A 19058-nucleotide genomic window follows, 5' to 3' on the forward strand; every position below is an offset into this window, starting at 1 on the left:
TACCTTATTAAAGGAAATCACAAAGGATATAGAGGAACAGCCAGATGAAGAGATGCGTGGGGCGAGGTCTGAGAGGGTCCCGACTACAGGAACTTCTGTCCCTGTGGAGTTGGGGTGCATCACCCTGCCTGTGTGGTAGTGTTTGCCAACCTGGAAGCTCTCCAAACCCCATACTATTGGGATTTTCTGACGGCTTCCTCACATTAGGCATGATCAATTATTAACTCAGTTTCTGGCCCTGCTCTCCTCTGGAGAATGGGGCAAGACGGCTGAAAATTCCAAGCTTCTAATCATGGATTGGTCTTTCTGGTTACCAGTCCCCATCCAGGAGCCATCCAGGAGCCCACCCAGAGTTGCCTCGATAGAACAAAAGATGCTACTAGTGCTTTTATCAGTTAGGAATTTACAAGGGTTTAGGAGCTCTGTGCTGGAAGTTGGGAGAAAGGTACAGGCAGAGACCAGTACACATATTTCTTATCATTTCCACCTTCCGTCATCAAGTCCATCTTGCAAAACCTGACACACATATATTCACACACATACACATAGTTTAAATGGCAAATAACAAGGTAATATAATGTTGCCAACATATATTAGCATTATCTACTTCTGAAACACATAATGAAATGCTGCTCTAGGTCATGAAGAAACAGGTGAACATTCTAAAGGAATGGGAAATGTAGATTAAAAGGAATACAAATATTTTCCCAATAAGTGAGGAAATATTCAACCTCACTAACAACAACAACAAAAAAGCACAACAATATGAGATTCTCTTTTCAACCTATAAAATTTATAAAATTATAAAAATTAGACACACGCACACCTATACACACACATTATACCAGTATTGACAACATGGCTGTCTCATACAGTGTCTTTGATGGTGTACTTGATTGTTTCTGGTATGCATAGTAAAGGATCATAATACTGTTCAGAAGTTTGACCCAGTAATTTCCTTTCAAAGAATCTCTCTTAAAGAAATAATCAGTGGTACACAAAGACTTATACATGTATATGTCCCTTCACCATAGGAACGGACTTTATAAAGAAAAACTATCAACAATGTCAAGGGCTAACAATAGGGGATGGATTAAATGAAGAGTTGTAGCACCAATCAATGGAATACATATCACTGTTTTTAAAAAGTCATGTATTTGAAGAATACAATAACATGGTAAGAAAAACATCATACAATACTGAGGTAAAATGGATGTACACTTAATTGAGTAAAAACTCAATACACACAACAAGCAGCCTAGAGGAAAATGGAAATATTCTAAAATGTTAAGTGTGCTAGTTTCTAGTGAATGGATTATATGCAACTCCTTTTCTAGTGAATAATTTTCTCTATTTTCCAAGTTTTCTATGAATTTTTATTACTCTAGATTCGAGAAAAAGAGATCCTATCAGTTAAGACCCATATCAAAAGCCACTATCACTCTGAATTCTTTTCTAATCTTCACATCATAGTATGTAGTTTCACTCTCCCCTCCAGAACACGTGCCTATGGTGTCTCTATTTCCCCTTTTCTTAGATCCTCCTACTCAAGAGAATTTAAAGAGGAAATCATCTTTGTGTCTTTTGAAATACATGGTCTACAATTTAACTTCGTCATTAATTGGCCCCCAAATTTCTGCTGCTTCTGCCTTTTATCACTCATGATCAGCATCTAGAGAAGACTGACACTCCAGCTTGATAGATGGCGCAATTCCTTCAAGTGTCATGGAAGACGCTGTTTACAGAAAGTAGCAGAAAGAGAGATACAAAGAGAGGAAAGAGGAAGAGGAGGGCAAATCACATACACATTGTTAACAATCAAGGGAAGGAGTGTAGGCATTTTGAGTTGCCTGTCAGCTCCCGCAAAACCATACTACTATGTCAAGGGTTTAAACACGGTTCCAGATCTACTCTTTCAACATCAGTGCCCTGAAATACCCCTACCCCCCCCACTGCAAGTCCAGGAACTCCCCTGAGAACTTAGGCAGGAGAAAGACGAGCCACTTCCTTTGCCTGTGACTGGGGCTGCTGCCCTGCACAGGGCATGGACGGGCTCAAGAGAGAAGAAACTTGATGTGGGGAGCCGGGGCCCCAGCTCTAGAGGTACCACGCAGGTACTGAGTCTCAGTTTCCTCATCTGTAAAATGAAGACGACACCTGCCTCACAATGGTATAGAAGAAAAAAACAGCTGGCAAAACAAAAAGAGTTCTGTATTGTTTTTGAATTTTGAGAAAAAACACCTGTCAGGAATTGCTTTACTGAAAAAGAAAGTTGAGGAACTGGAATACCATATCACAAATTAAGGTGTTTTTTATTTTAAACACATTAAGCTTTAGAAAAGTTCAGTAAGTTTAATATGGAACTATTTATATCAAGTGGTACAAAACTGAATAATTTATTTGCACGCTAATCATTATTAAAGTCACTTATGAAATTCATCTAAATGTTTTACCAGCTTTCAAAATAACTAGATCACAAAGGTCCGTATGTGAAGATACAAAAATAACTTAAAATACACTTGCATGAGGAGAATGCTTACTCATTCAAGGAGAAGATATCAAAGAACTAAAACCATACTTGCTTTGAAAATTTTTAGTAATTTTTTTCATCTAAGTAGTTCTATAACTAGTATAGTAACTTACAGCTAAGATGTTCACTTCCATTCTTAAATTAGAAACTCAGATCTGATAATATTTTTGATATTTTGTATGCTTTTCTTCCACAGTAGGTAATCATTTATTTATAAATTAATTATTAAACAAAATCAATAGTAAATTATTCAAATAATAACTAAGCACCAATTGTGTACCAGGTATTACTCTTTTCCTTTCAGAGCTAAAGTCTTGTCAGTTATGTGTTGTTAGACACTAAAGGGCATGCTTTCTCCACCTGTTGTGTTCTCTGTAGAATCACTCTCCTCCCAAACAACTGAAAAAGTATGTAATTTATAAATATCTTGAAAATTTCTTGGTACATTCACTTTAACACTGAAGTAATTATTAAAAAGAAAAAAACTACAAAAAAAAACTACAAAAAAACTACAAAAAAAACCTACAAAAAAACTACAAAAAAAACCTACAAAAAAAAAACCTACAAAAAACCTAATTGTGGCAGCTGTCCCCGGGATAAACGATTACAGCATTCCTGGGATTGGCCCCTTTTCCCCACCCAAGTGTTTGTGGAAGAAAGTCTGGAGCTGCTGCCAAGCATCCACCTGGGCCCTGGCATGAGCCCTGGGCTCCCCTCCCCAGAGGACAGGACTGCCCACCAAGGTGTGCAGGGAAGCCCGGCACATGGGGAAGTAAGGAGGCTCAATGTAGTGTCCCGCCCCTGGGTAACAGATGATCTGGGGCTTCGCCTTACTATGGGCCTGCAAGCGTTTAGAGGCCTCATTAGCATAGAATTCACTCTTCCAGTTGTGGTCATCCTGACCCACAAGGAACAGGAAGGCACACTCAGCCCTTTCCACAGGAATGAAGCTCTTCTGATCAGGTCCTTCCAAAGGGCTGTTCAGGACATCCAAAATGTCTGTTAGGCCATCTTTGGTCACCTTGAATCGACTTCGGCTGACCCCCACAGGCGGCAGTGTCTCACCCTTGTAGTGTAAGGTTCCGCCGACACTGGCCACAGAGCCATTGATGATGACAGCCGCGGTGATGCCCTTCAGGAACGAGGCCATGGAGAGGCAGAGTTCGCCTCCTTTGGAAATCCCAAGCAGCCCTACCCCTGGGCCCTTTACCTGAGAAAAGGCCAAAGGGAAAAGGAGAATGAGTGAGTCCGTGAACAGTGCAGTGTGGCGAGTAGCGCCTGGACTTGAGAGTCGGTTAGAACTGAGCGTGGATCTGGGCTCTCCCACTTATCAGGGTTTGCAGCCTTGGGATACTGACTTAGCCTTCCTCTCTACCTTGCTTTCCACAATTTCTCCATCACCATTCCTGGTGTCTTCAACCATGTGGACGACAACTAAATACTTTGGCCTCTCAGACGACAACTAAATACTTTGGCCTCTCAGTTCCTTGACCTCCAAACCTCCCATTATCTTTTTCTCTCCCCGACCTCAGACACACACTCCCATTGTCATAACCTAAGTCAAGTCATCAATAAGTACATCATCTCCAAAACATCAGCTTCAAGCATTCTACTGTCTAATCACCAATTTATTTACCTCCAGTTTAGCAATTCTAGTACTGCCCACTCCCACCTCTTTGAGACCTTGACTACCATTTTTTCCCTATCAGTACCTCTCATTTTCTCACTTCTCACCTCATCCGGCTTAGATTTCAAGCTTAGATTTCAAGCTTCATCATTATTATCGCTCCCCTGCAAACACTCCTAACTCCCTTAATACCGCTCTCCCTTTGGTCCTACTCGCCTAGAAAAGTGCTCACCTCGGTTAGCACCTGTTATTCACTTCCTCCTGGCCTGCATTTGTGCAAATGAACACTGCTGGAGGAAAAAATGCATGCTTGTTGGGCTTCCCTGGTGGTGTAGTGGTTAAGAATTCACCTGCCAATGCAGGGGGCACGGGTTCGAGCCCTGGTCCAGGAAGATCCCACATGCCGTAGAGCAGCTAAGCCCGTGCGCCACAACTACTGAACCTGTTCTCTAGAGCCCGCGAGCCACAACTACTGAGCCTGTGTGCCTAGAGCCCATGCACCTCAACAAGAGAAGCCACCGCAATGAGAAGCCTGCGCACCGCAACGGAGTAGCCCCACTTGCCACAACTAGAGAAAGCCTGCACGCAGCAACAAAGACCCAACGCAGCCAAAAATAAATTAATTAATTTAAAATATATATATATGCTCGTGCGGACAGATCTTACTTTCATGTCATGACCACAAATTTCAAATAAGCGTCCATATTGCCCCTCAATCCTGCTTCCCTGATGTTTGCTTTCCACTTCTCCAAAAGGCCATTCCACCTTGTCTCCTACCTCTGTAAGCCCCTTTAACCCCTATTCCCCTTCACTAAAAATAGAAGCTATCAGGTAGGAACTTGTCCTTAATTTTCCCTTCCAAGTCTACGTAGTTCTACATGAATCAAGCTCTCCTCCTTCCTTCCTGTTTCCAAGGTATCTCTAATTCAAGGCCGCCCTCTGCTTGTGCTTGGGATCCCATCTATTGTCATCCTCAGGGACTTTGCTCCTGCAATTACTTCCTCCTTCTCTCCTTCATAACTTTCCTCTCTACTGGCTCATCCCTGTCAGTGTACCCCAAGCTCTAGTACCTCTTACATTTTAATAACAATCCTTTGAGATTAAATCCACTCTGCCCCAGTTTTCTACTCCCTTTCACAGCAAAACTTGTGGGAAATTTTGTAGTTATTTTCTTTCTTCATTTTCTACTCAATCCCCTCCAGGGTAATTTGGGTTTGCCCTATTCCATAAGGACTCTTCTTGTCAATTACCAAACTCTTCTGTTACAAATGCCTTTTTATTGACCTCTCAACAGCACTTTTTGTTGTTGTTGTTGTTGTTATGGTTTCTACAAGAGCACTCTTAACTGTTTTCAGCCACTTATTTCTCATAAAGATACTCGGAATGGGATATTACTGTCATCCCAACTTTTGAGAGGAAGAAACAGAGGCCCCAAGGTCATGAAGCTAGTTAAGTGGCAAAATCAAACCTCAAATTTAACTTTTCTCTATCAAACATATTGTGCCGGTTCCACTACACCCCATCACATTTTCTAAGAGCTCCAGCACTTCCATCCCCCTTGAGCTCTGACTGAATTATAAAATAAGCAAGGTCTATCTTCTAATCCTCTGATATCCTGAGCCCTCCAAACGCTCCGTACTACCTAGGTTCTTTGTCACCAGGTTCTTTAAAACTGAATCCTCTGCTCTCAGAGGGGCACATGGAGGAGAGGTTTATTAAACACAAACATTTAAACTAGAGACACTGATCTCGTTCCCCTTTTCCTCTACTTCCTGTGTCAAACCCAGGGTTCTCAATGTGTTTGGGCTTGTAATGAAATAGTATAAAATACTGGAATTTAAAATTCCATAATTCCAACTAGGACATCTTTACTAGCAGGAAATCTATTACGGCTACATCTAATTGCATGGAAACTGTCTGGGAAAAGCGACTATGAAAGGTAGTGTGTGTTGGGGGCAGGAAAGGGCTGTCATGAATTTGTCAAGTTCTGTGAAAACCAAGAGCATTTAAGAGAAGGAGAACTGATAGGCAGAACATAAAAATTAGAGGAAGTTCCAACCTGAGGGTGATTAAGCAGGTAGTTCATAGCTTCTTCAAAGTACTCCAGGTGGAGGTTCTCTATGCTCTTGGGGAGGTCTTCATAGTTATAATAAGCCAGAGCCATCACAGCAAAACCCTTCCCAGCCAGCAGACTAGCTCGATATTCCGGAAGGCCACGTCCAGTTCCAGAAATGTCCACAATCCCAGGAAAGGGTGCAGGTCCTTGGGAAGAGACAAAACACAAGACTAAACTATACTTGAAACTCTTTGCAGTGGCGTCAAAAGCCATTTTTACCTATTTGGTGATGTCAGAGTTTTCTGTTGACAATCAGAAATGCTGAGTGGCTCTGGTCTTCAAAGATCCAGACTGTGGCATAGGCTAAACCCACATTCCCTGCTATACCTGGGGCCTCAAAGCCCCACAGATTTTTACAAAGAACATGTACTATTTTTGTGGTTAAAAATAATTTAAAGGGACTTCCCTGGTGGCGCAGTGGTTAAGAATCTACCTGCCAATGCAGGGGACATGGGTTCAAGCCCTGGTCCAGGAAGATCCCACGTGCCGCAGAGCAACTAAGCCCGTGCACCACAACTACTGAGCCTGTGCTCTAGAGCCTGCAATGAACACCCAGTGCAGCCAAAACAACAACAACAACAACAAAGACTCAATTGGCAGGACTTCCCTGGTGGCCCAGTGGGTAAGACTCTGTGTTCCCAATGCAGGGGGCCGGGATTCAATCCCTGGTCAGGGAACTAGATCCTGAATGCATGCCGCAGCTAACAGTCCACATGCTGCAACTAAGAAGTCTGCATGCCGCAACAAAGATCCCAAGTGCTGCAACTAAGATCCAACGCAGCCAATAAATAAATAATTTTTTTTAAAAAAAAGACTAAATTGGCAAAATTCATACAAACCCTCCAAATACCTTGGCCAAAAGCATTGCCGTTGGTCCTTCTAAATCTCAGATCCACCCCCTCTGGAACTCATAAGCTCTCACCCTTTGCGATAGTCACAGGACATCTAATGCACCTGGCCCCTGCCTCTTTTGATTCACAGCTGATAAAAGGAGGTATATTTCATACTGTAAAGACCTAGTTGCTTCCATTAAAAATAATCATGCTTTGGCAGAGCAATCTTGTCACAGAGCAATCCCAGGAGATGAAGACCTTAAGCATCATACCTTGTATCCTGGAGATTTCCTCTTGAAAAAGACACCTCCAGAAAGACTTTTTTTGACCCCACTGGGAAGGCCCCTTTCAATTACTTTCAATTACTGCTAAACAACCCTTGTGCTGCCAAACTCCAGGGAACAGACTCTTCACTTACATGACACATCTGAAAAAAAGCACCAGACCCTCACTGGACCTCACATCATAGGATGACCTGAAAGTAAAGATTTCCTAGAATTGAAGCGCACGACATCTGACCAGACAGCTTTGCTAAGACGTCAGGGCCAGTACTGTTAGAAAGTTCAGGATTCACATTCGTCTTTTCATCTGGACTGTTAACTGACTCTGGATTCTTATCCAGATTCAGGGTAACTGAACTTGCAACCTCACATGCTATGCCAGTAATTACACAATTGGTTACAAACAGTTCTTTTAAGGTAAGAATACTGTTTTAAAATGTCTTCGAAGTTTTGCTATCTTCATGAAGAGTTCATTAGCTGTTGCCTCATGTTTATTTATGCCTGCACTGTACCTTCCTGAATGCACTTGGTTAACTGTTTTAGATTGACGATGCCCTTGTTGTATTTGCTAGTCTATTTTGCTCTCCTGGCTGCTTTAAACGGGGACTTCCAGGAGGCATCCATGGCTCTGGATTCACCTCAGTAGGGAGAACTTTTCTCCCCGAAATCAGAGTAAGTGCCAATAAATATTTGTTCAGTTGGCTATCTTCAGGCCTAGGATCCTGGTTTAGAATCATCATACAATTTGGAATTGTCATGTTACTTTTGATTCTATACTTGTTTCCTGTCAAACCTCTGTAAAAATGATATATACCAAAAGAGATGATCTCTACTTCTTAGGGTCTTGAGAAATATGGACTATAGATGGAAAGTTCCTGAAAGTTCTCCCTCCTACCCCTCCTTGTTACTCAAATGTGACCTCACTAGGTTTCCACTCTGTGCAGTTTCCCTCTAACAAGGGACATGACACCCAGGAAAGGTTCTTCCTGACACAGAAGGACAAAAAGCCACTCCACTGACTCCTGATCATCGATGGTTTTGGAGAAAGATCGTGATTAAAAGGGAGAAATGTGAAAACTAATAAAGGGAAACCTCACTACAACGGAGTAAGGAGGACAGAATTGGGGAGCTTTGCTGCAGTACCACTCCATGTCAATTATAGGAAGAATTGTCAATTACATCAACAGGAAAGAATCATCAACTACAGGCCCCAACAGCAAAAGATGTAAATGGCCTCCCCTCCAAGAAACTGACTACCCCAACAACTCAACAGTAAAAAATCACCATTATCCCAAACTCTCTTTTTTCTGATGGACTTTTGTTCAAAACAACTCCTCCCAGCTTCCTCCTTTTTCTCTATAAAATAGCGTTCTTCTCCTTGCTTTGTTGCACTTACCTATGGTTTTAGCCGTAGCTTGCTTGTTCCAATTTGCAATTCTCTGCTATTCCCAAATTAACCCATTTTTGTTAGTCAAGTAACTAACTTTTATATTTAAGGGCAACAGTGGGGGTGCAAAATGATACAATCACTTTGGAAAACAGCTTACAATTTCTTATAAAGTTAAACATACACTTAGGTTATGACCCAGCAATCTCACTCCCTGGTATTTACCCAAGAAAAATGAAAACTTGTGTTCACACAAAAACTTGGATGCAAGTGTTTCCAGTGACTTTATTCTTAATCTCCAAAGACTTGAAACCCAAATGTCCTCCAACTGGAGAAAGAATAAACAAACTGTGCAGCATCCATCTAATGGGAAACTTCTAAGACACAAGAAGAAGGAACTACCAATATATGGAGCAACAGGAATGAATCTCAAATACATTATGCTAGACTCAGACAGCTACCTATGGGCTTCCCTAGTGGCGCAGTGGTTGAGAGTCCGCCTGCCGATGCAGGGGACATGGGTTCGTGCCCCGGTCCGGGAGGATCCCACATGCCGCGGAGCGGCTTGGCCTGTGAGCCATGGCCGCTGAGCCTGTGCGTCCGGAGCCTGTGCTCCGCAACAGGAGAGGCCACAACAGTGAGAGGCCCGTGTACCGCAAAAAAAAAAAAAAAAAAAAGCTACCTACTGTGTATAAGTTTAGTTATGTCACATTTTCACTATTTACATTAGAAGTTTGTATTTAATGTGCAAATTTTAAGGACAATTTATAAGGCAAGTACTTTATACTCAGAACTTTAATAATTCAGTACTAACCATCAAAGCCCTGTCAGTACCTGTTCCCCTTCCCTCATTTTTCCACTATTCTGAATTTTATCAATCTCTTGATTTTCTTTACAGTCTTACTACTTGTAAGTATTCCTTAAATGGCATTTTGTTTATTTCGCCTAATTTTTGAATTTTATCTGAATGTAATGATACTGAATGTGTTCTTTGGGGACTTGATGTTTCCATCAACACTGTTTTTGAGGTTCATCCATTTTGATTCTTGGTTTTTAAAAAATATTTATTTTGGGCTGTGTGGGGTCTTAGTTGCTGTGGCACGCAGGCTTAGTTGCCCTGCGGCATGTGGGATCTTAGTTCCCTCACCAGGGATCGAACCCGTGTCCCCTGCATTGGAAGGTGGATTCTTGACCACTGGACCATCAGGGAAGTCCCTTGATTCTTGTGACTATATTTCAATCACTTTTGTGCTATAAATATACCTCAATTTATTCATCAGTTTTATTGCTGATGGACATTTAGGCTGTTTCCAGTTGTTTTTGCTCTTACAAACATAAATACCTATTGGTGCACCAGGAGTAGAATGACAGTCAACTTTCTAAGTAAAAGCAATTTTTTCCAGAGTAGATGAATAATTGTGTTCCTTTTTTAAAAACAATTATTTATTTTATTTTTGGCTGCGTTGGGTCTTTGTTGCTGCTGGCAGGCTTTCTCTAGTTGCGGTGAGCAGGGGCTACTCTTCACAGTGGGCTTCTCAATGTGGTGGCTTCTCTTGTTGTGGAGCGCGGGCTTCAGTAGTTGTGGCTCACGGGCTCTAGAGCGCAGGCTCAGTAGTTGTGGTGCACTGGGTTAGTTGCTCTGCGGCATGTGGGATCTTCCCGGACCAGGGCTTGAACCCGTGTCCCCTGAATTGGCAGGAAGATTCTGTGTTCCTTTTAGCAGTGTATGGGAGTTCCTTTTCCTCCACATACTGGTCAAAAACTGGTAATGTTAGACTTCTAAATTTTGAGGGTGTTGAGTGTAGTGTTTAGTTTTACTTTGCATTTCCCTGATCCTAATCAGGACAAGCATCTTTTAACTTTTTCATTGGCCTGTTGCTTTTTATGTAATGGTAAAATTAACCAATAATTCAGAAGATTTCCAGTGGATAGCAAGAGGCCTTCTTCCTTCATGGTAATTTTCTTAAATCTTAATATACTCTGGGAGTTAGAAGCAAAGTTGTAAAACTGAGAAACTTTAGAAAGAAAACTTTAAAAACTGCAAACTCCTTATACTTTTTTTTTTTTTTAATTACAACTGTCTTTACCCTTTCCTTGCGATGTCTTCGTTCTGACCTCTGTCTTGGAGCAGCAGAGCCACCTCCCCAGCCAGCCTTACGTTCCATTCTTGTCTACTCGAAATTTTCAGGCCCCACAGACCTTCGGAATGTTGGGAGCTACCTACTTACTACCTTTCTCTCTCACAGACAAGATAAACAGTTAGGGAAGCAGGGGGCTTACCCGGCGGCAAGAAGAGCGTGGCGCGCACCCGGCCCACGCGCACGGGCTCGCGCCGCACCCCCGGCGCCAGGAAGTCGCGCTCGTGCACCGCCCGGCCCAGGAGCCCTCCGGCCTCCGGGTCGTGGCCATCGAGCACCTCCAGCTCCACGGCGAAGGGCGTCTGTACGTCCCGCTTCACCAGCCGCAGCAAGGGCTTCTCGGGCTCCAGAGCCCAGAGGAGCCCCATGGGCTCGAGGCCCGTGAAGCTGCCGCCCAGCGCGGGCGCGCGCTCGAGGTCCAGCTGGCCGTGGGCGTCGGCGCAGTAGCGCGCGTGGGCTCGGAAGAGCTCGTCCTTCTCGTCGCGCAGGGACGCGCGCAGCGTGACCGGCTGTCCCGGGGCCAGGCCGCGCACGGCGATGCGCACGGGCTCGTCCCAGCGGCAGCGGCCCGCGGGCTCCAGCGTCACTGTCACCGCCATCCTGGCAGGGGCCCAAGAGTTTGGGTCACCGGTCCTGAGCTTTGTAGGCCCTGCCAACCGCGCCCAGGGTGTCGGGTCCCATCGACAGAGTCGGAAGGGTCGCAGGAGAGCCGGAAATGAGACCACCATTTTGCGCCTTTTTCAGATCTCAGGTCAACTTCAGAGGGCTGTGAAGAAGGTTAGAAACGAGAGTCCCTCTAGCGACAGGCTGCCTACCTGCAGCCTAAGGCCTCATGGGGCCGAGCAGCCTGCTCTAACTCTTTGGAGGGCCGCGAAGTCCTGCCGATCAGTGGCCGACCTTTAAAAGCAAGAGCGAAAGCAGACACACAGGAACTTTATGTTGGGAAGAATTTTCCTAGTTTTGCCTCTCAGAAGTTCTTTGGTTCGTGCAGCGTGGGCTGGACCGGGCTGCCCCTGAAGGAACCTGGCACTTAACAAAGTGTCCGGTCTCCAAAATTAATGTAATAGGGTAGGGCGCGCCGGCCGGACCCCGGGCCTCTATGATGTAGGAGCGTGCGGCCGCCGCTGCCTCCTGCAGCCATCCGCCCGATTGGCTCCGACGCGGGCCTCGGGCCGACCGGGGCGACCCCGGTCTCTGGCCCCGCCCCCAGCCCAGCTGATAAGGCCGACGGCAGCTGAGGCAGCGCCGGCCCCTCGGCGGGACCGAGCCCCTGAGCCTGCCCGAGATCCTGTGGTGGAGCGGGGCAGCGAGCAGCCCTTGGCGCGCAGCATTTGCTGCACGCAGTTACTCTGGGCGACCGGTTACCGTGAGAACCCGAAAGCGGGAAGGTTAGAGAGGCGATTAGCGGTCCTTCTCCGCCAACTGTCCGACCGGCGGTGGTCCTCCAGCGGAGAGTGAGGTAAGAGGTGGATCAGACCACGGCCTTCTCCCTGGGGCCCTCCAGGCCCTCCGCAGCCTCCTGCCAGCAGGTGCGCTGGGGAGCCCCAGGACATGCTGGGGGCTGTGTCCTGTAGGGCTTCAGAGCCCTTGCCAAGGCTGCCCACTGGCGGGGCCCAGGCCTTGAGAAAGTGGTGAACCTCTCCCCCATGCCCGTCTCTGCGACCTAATGGCAGCGGTAGTCTGCCTGGGTCGCAGTCTGTGGGACCTGACCTCCGCCTTTTGGGCGGCCTGAAGAGCCTGAGGGCCAGTTGGGTTCTGGACGCCTTGCTCTCTCAGTGATGACGGCTGGGCAGGGTGTGGGGACCCGGCCCTGAGGGTGAAAGTTGTGCCTTGGGACCTTGCCCTTTCAGGCCGGAACAGAGAATAACATTTGTTTGGTGGAGATTTATGAGAATATCGTTACCTGACCTTGACCTGACCTGACCTCAAGAACAAAGGATCTGGGACATCCCTGGTGGTCCAGTGGGTAAGACTCCCCGCTCCCAATGCAGGGGGTCGGGGAACTAGATCCTGCAAGCATGCTGCAACTAGGACCTGGTGCCGACTAAATAAATACATAATTTTTTTTTTTAAAAAAGGATCTAACATCAAGAAGTTTGCAACAACTAACTACGCCCCCTCCACCTTTCCTATAAAAGGGCTTTGCTGAAAGCTTTAGGGGAGTTTGGGGTTTTTAAGGCATGAGCCACCAATCTCTTTGCATGGCCCTGCAATAAACCTTTCTCTGTTCCAAACTCCAACGTTTTGGTATTGTTTGGCCTCACTGTGCGTCAGGCACATGGACTTATGTTCGGTAACATTAATTGCCAGAGGAGTGGACTGGAATTGAGTTTTGTCACTTTGTTGAGTAATTCACACCAGCTAATAATCATGTCTTTTCTTTTAAAATGTGCACCATAAAAAAAAAAAAAAAAAAAGAAAGACCTCCCTGGCGGTCCAGTGGCTAAGACACTGCCCTTCCAATACAGGGAGCATGAGTTCGATCCCTGTTAGGGGAAGTTCTCCATGCTGTGCGGCACGGCCAAAAAAAAAAAGAAAATAAAAATAAAATGTGCACCATGGTGTTTTGCTTGTATGTTATTTGTCTATTATGATTATTTTTCCACACCATTCCACAACTAAGGGGCCTGGCGTCTTACTAGCTGTGTGACCTCACTTTCATTCCTTATGGGTGTAAAAACAGCCAAATGAGGTAAAAGTTGTTATTTTGTTATCTGGACTCTTATATTGCTCCATTTAGGCAAATGTTATCTCTCTCTCGCCCTGGACTGCTCACCTTTTCCCACTATTTCATAAGCTATGGGTTCCATCCAGTGGTGAATTTTTCATCAAACTTAACTGCAGGCCCCTTCCAAGGCCTTGTACTTGATTTTACATTCGTGAATTCATATCCTTTCTATTAGAGAAACCTGCAAATTGTATAAGCTTCAAACCCACAAAACCTGTGTTTGCCTCTGCTCCTAATAAGGCCACCCCCATGAGCTTCCCAGACAAGACTTTTTACCTAGTTTCAAATGTTCTCCTGTCCTGCTGGTCATTAATCATGCAACTCCCTTTAGCTCTAATTACTTTTGTACTGGTTCTGTGGGATACTTCACAGTGTATTTTGTGCATGAGACTCAAACTAAAGATGGTAAATAATAATAGCTAACTCTTAATCCTTACAAGAACCTTATGAGAAAATTAAGGCCCAGAGAGGTGAATTGATTTGCAGAAGATCACACAGCTAGAAAGTGGAAATGCTGGGATTTATACCTTTGCAATCCAATTCCAGAGCCTGTGCTCTGAACCATTATGCTTTGTTTCTCACATGATGATGTCCTAGTTGAGAAGATTTGGGAAACAGACATTCATATACTGTTGGTGGATATACACACTGGTATGACCTTTTCAGAGCAACCTGGTTAAAAATATTTAAAAGATGCATTCTCTTTGACTCACAATTCCACTCTAGAAACTTTGCCTAAATAAACATTCATAAATGTGTGTAAATATTTGGCTATAACAATGTTTACCATATCGTTGTTTTAACAGAGGAAAAAGAAACTAGCAAGATAAATTTGGTTTAGTCAATTTGATTGTAATGCAGTAATACAACAGAAGAGATGTAGCCATTAAAAATGATATAGCAGAATATGATGAGGAAATTTTCATGACATTGAAAGCAGGTAGAGAACAGTTTGTAGAACTTTATATATATATGTGTATATATATATATATATAAACATTAAAAAAAAAAAAAGACTAGTAGAAAGCTACCCTAAACTGTTGTCTCTTAGGCTTTGGGGTATCATGAGTAGTTTTAATTTTCTTCTTTGTGCAGAATTTCTATCACCAAAAAACACATGGCTTTTATAATTAAACAGGGTTGGTTTTTTTAAACTGTGGTAATATACAAAGATAAAATTTACCATTTTAAAATGCATAGTTACTTAAGTACATTCACATTGTTGTGCAACCTTTAACCCTATCTCCTTTTTCATCACCCAAACTGAAATTCTGTACCTATTAAACAACTCCTCATTCCTCCCTCTCCACCAGAGCCCCTTGGACATCATAATTCCACTTTCTGTAGCTATTATTTGACTATTCTAAGTACCTTAGATCAGTGGAATCATACAGTATATGTCCTTTTGCGTCTGGCTTATTTCACTTTGCATAATATCTTCCAGGTTCACCCATATATGTAGCATGTACCGGCATTTTATTCCTTTTTAAAGCTGAATAATATTCTATTGTATGTATATACCACATTCTGTTTATCCATTCATCCATCGATGGACATTTAGGTTGCTTCCACCTTTTGGCTGTTGTGAATATGCTATGAGCATGGGCGTACAAACATCTGTATGAGCCTCTGCTTTCAATTCTTTGGGTATATACCCAGAAATGGAATTGCTGGATCACATGTTAATTTTAATTTCTTGAGGAACCTTAACCAGTGTTTTTGTTTTTGTTTTTTTTGCGTTACGCGGGCCTCTCGCTGCTGTGGCCTCTCCCATTGCGGAGCACAGGCTCCGGACGCGCAGGCTCAGCGGCCATGGCTCACCGGCCCAGCCGCTCCGCGGCATGTGGGATCCTCCCGTACCGGGGCACGAACCCCTGTCCCCTACATCGGCAGGCGGACTCCCAACCACTGCGCCACCAGGGAAGCCCTTAACCAGTGTTTTAATATTTAATTTTTTAATTCTTTCATTCATTTCATCTCAGAGAACATGTCCTTTCACTCTTTTGTGAGGGACCCAGAGTCTGAGCACAAACTGAGCCCTGGTACTAAAGTTAGTGTTCAGGTTGGTCAGCAAGAGATGGTAACCACCTGAATAGCACAGCCCCAGATCAACGAGACAGACAGAACATTATGGCCAGAGATCTTCTTTACTGTCAGGACAAATTAGTTCTCTTCACAAGGGGAAGCCTGAAGACCAGTATTCTGTAGGCCTGGAATTTTATTATTAAAAATATAGGACTTGAAGAGTCCCCTTGTGAAAAAAATAGTGTTATTGGCTGACAACCTAGCCAGAATTTGGGAAGCAGGGGAGATGGAACTGAACTGTGTGAAGGAAGGAGATTAAGCAGGGGCAGAGATGAAAGGGGAATGGGAAAGGTCCCAAAGACACTCATTCTGCTTTACCGTTTGTTCTATCAACCTGGTGGTCTGAAGCATGCCAGAGCTGGGTGTTCATGTGTTCCCTTGCTCTGTCTCTTTCTCAGTAGGACTTATGAACAAATGGTGGGGCGGGGACATTGAGCTGCATAGACCTAGAGGTTTATTTTTCAAAGGATGACCAAGAAATCCATTTTGCCACCAATCAGTAAATACAATGCAACTTCCCAAAGTTCAATTTACAAAGAAGGAAATTTAATAAATAGCTGAAGATACCCCTGATTGAACCCATAGGGTTCTGTGAGTAGACTCATGGAATTCTAAAGAGGTGGTTGCCTAGTAACCAATATAAGCAACTTTGGAACCTAAAACTAAGGAAGGTTTAAGATGGAAGAAACTTGCTTCCCTTTGAAGACTGTGTGTGGGAAGCCACTTTGAAGGTAATTTCAAAACACTGCTGCTTCATCAGTATGTGAAAGGAGCTTATTAGCATCAGATGAATGATAAGAGACAGACAGAAGTAGTTGAAAATATTTTGGATTAAGTGTCAAAGTATCAGTGTGTTGCTTCAGGTACTAAGCAGTACTGTGATCTTAGTCACGTCTGCTCTCCAGACCTTGGTTTTGAAACCTAATATAAAAGAGTTTTAACAGATTATCTTTATGGCAGCATTTCCAGAGTAATCTCATGAGACAGCAGTGTACCTGTATGAGTGCATGGCAAATAATGGGAATTAGAAAGTAGAGGGGAGGGAATTCCCTGGCAGTCCAGTGGTTAGGACTTTCACTGCTCTGGCCCAGGTTCAGTCCCTGGTAGGGGAACTAAAATCCCCCAAGCCACTCGGCATGCCAAAAAAAAAAAAAAAAAAAAAGAAAGAAAGAAAAAAGAAAGTAGAGGGGGAAAAAATGAAGGGAACTTTCTGTTAAGAAAGAGGCAGCAGGGAATGGATAAAGAAGATGTGGCACATATATACAATGGAATATTACTCAGCCATAAAAAGAAATGCAATTGAGCTATTTGTAATGAGGTGGATAGACCTAGAGTCTGTCATACAGAGTGAAGTAAGTCAGAAAGACAAAGACAAATACCGTATGCTAACACATATATATGAAATTTAAGGAAAAAAAATGTCATGAAGAACCTAGGGGTAAGACAGGAATAAAGACGCAGACCTACTGGAGAACGGACTTGAGGATATGGGGAGGGGGAAGGGTGAGCTGTGACAGGGCGAGAGAGAGTCATGGACATATACACACTAACAAACGTAAGGTAGATAGCTAGTGGGAAGCAGCCTCATGGCACAGGGATATTGGCTCGGTGCTTTGTGACAGCCTGGAGGGGTGGGATAGGGAGGATGGGAGGGAGGGAGACGCAAGAGGGAAGACATACGGGAACATATGTATATGTATAACTGATTCACTTTGTTATAAAGCAGAAACTAACACACCATTGTAAAGCAATTATACCCCAATAAAGATGTTAAAAAAAAAAAAAAAAAGAAAGAGGAGCAGGGACCTCCCTGGTGGCACACTGGTTAAGAATCCACCTGCCAATGCAGGGCACATGGGTTCGAGCCCTGGTCTGGGAGGATCCCACATGCCGCAGAGCAACTAAGCCCACGCACCACAACTACTGAAGTAGCCTTTGAGCCTGCGCTCTAGAGCCCATGAGTCACAAATACTGAGCCTGCGCACTACAACTACTGAAGCCCACATGCCACAACTACTGAAGACTGCGCACCTAGAGCTCATGCTCCGCAACAAGAGAAGCCACCGCAACGAGAAGCCTGTACACCGCAACGAAGAGTGGCCCCTGCTTGCCGCAACTAGAGAAAGCCCATGGGCAGCAACGAAGACCCAACACAGCCAAAAAATAAATTAATTAATTTTAAAAATACTTAACTTAAAAAAAAAAAGGCAGCAGAGAGAGGGTATTTGAAATAAGCCAGGTTAAAAGGCTATGTTCCCTGATCCCACTCTCCCCACTAACCAAACTTCCTTCACAAATCTGACAGATACATTTTGGAGCTATGGTTTCTCTAAATTTAATGTGTATAAAAACCTCTGAGAGCTTGTTAAAATGCAGATCTCTAGGCTTCACTTGCAGCCCACTGAATCAATATTCTAGAGTGTGGGACACAAGAATCTGCATTTTAACAAACTGCTCAGGTGATCTTGATGCAGAAGGTCCTTTAACTGTATCTAACAAGCACTGTCACAGAAGCTGACTGTCCCCTCTTGGGCCCTTCCTCAGAACTTCAGAATCTGTGGGTGTAGATCAGAGTGTATTACTTGTCTAAAACTCTCAGAAGATGGGACTTCCCTGGTGGTCCAGTGGATAAGACTCCACACTCCCAATGCAGGGGGCCCGGGTTCCATCCCTGGTCAGGGAACTAGATCCCGCATGCCGCAACTAAGAAGTCCATGTGCCGCAACTAAAACCCCGAGTGCTGCAACTAAAAAGATCCCACATGCTGTGATGAAGACCCTGCGTGGCGCAACTAAGACCCGGCGCAGCCCAAATAAATTAAATAAATAAATAATTTTTTTTTTTTTTTTAAAAACCACCTCTCAAGATACTGTGCTAAGGTTTATAGCCTTTCCTTCTGTGGCAGTTTCCACTACTTTAGTAACAGAAGGAAAGAAACAAGATATTTCTCCTTTCAGCATGCATTATTTAGCCCACTTCAACTATTTCTGCAGAATAAAGGCAACAGACCAGGGGGTGAGGGTCGGGGACTGGGAAGTGAACAGAAGAGTGGAACTAAATTTGGAACCTCTGAGATAGCATCCATTTTGAGTCTGGATTTTTATATCAGGTGTTAACTGGACACATGTGGCATAAACCTTCAAGCCCCACTCCTGCCTGTCTAGCCAAGTTCCTAGAAATGCAAGAGATAATCTGGTGGTTGCTGCTTACCAGATTACAGGGCCTGATCTGCAGTTATGCCAGCTTTGAATAACTGTAGGATGCAATTTATTCAATTTCTTATGCTGTCAGTGCACAAAAGCACCCGGAGCCTGCCACTCTGCTTTTGGTTCT

General features: G+C 44.0%; 1 protein-coding gene across 1 annotated transcript; it reads right to left on the reverse strand.

Annotated features, from left to right (window-relative positions):
- Positions 1 to 2826: 2826 nt before the first annotated feature.
- Positions 2827 to 12048, reverse strand: LOC132420145 (acyl-coenzyme A thioesterase 1-like). Its single transcript, XM_060004268.1, has 3 exons — positions 11055 to 12048; positions 6217 to 6419; positions 2827 to 3740 (listed from the first exon to the last, which is right to left on the reverse strand). The coding sequence occupies exons 1-3, from the start codon at positions 11638 to 11640 to the stop codon at positions 3135 to 3137; spliced, it is 1395 nt and encodes a 464-aa protein (XP_059860251.1). The 5' UTR covers positions 11641 to 12048; the 3' UTR covers positions 2827 to 3134.
- Positions 12049 to 19058: the final 7010 nt, after the last annotated feature.

The sequence above is a fragment of the Delphinus delphis genome, chromosome 2, assembly GCF_949987515.2.
Source record: "Delphinus delphis chromosome 2, mDelDel1.2, whole genome shotgun sequence".
In the NCBI taxonomy this organism is placed as follows: Eukaryota; Metazoa; Chordata; class Mammalia; order Artiodactyla; family Delphinidae; genus Delphinus; species Delphinus delphis.

Excerpts from the sequence above, each read along its gene's own strand:
- LOC132420145 (XM_060004268.1), bottom strand. The coding sequence starts at position 11,640 with ATGGTGGTCTCATTTCCGGCTCTCCTGCGACCCTTCCGACTCTGTCGA. Across the intron at positions 6,420-11,054 it reads CACGCTCTTCTTGCCGCCGG|GACCTGCACCCTTTCCTGGG; the intron begins GTAAGCCCCCTG and ends TCTCTTCCCAAG. Across the intron at positions 3,741-6,216 it reads ACCTGCTTAATCACCCTCAG|GTAAAGGGCCCAGGGGTAGG; the intron begins GTTGGAACTTCC and ends GCCTTTTCTCAG.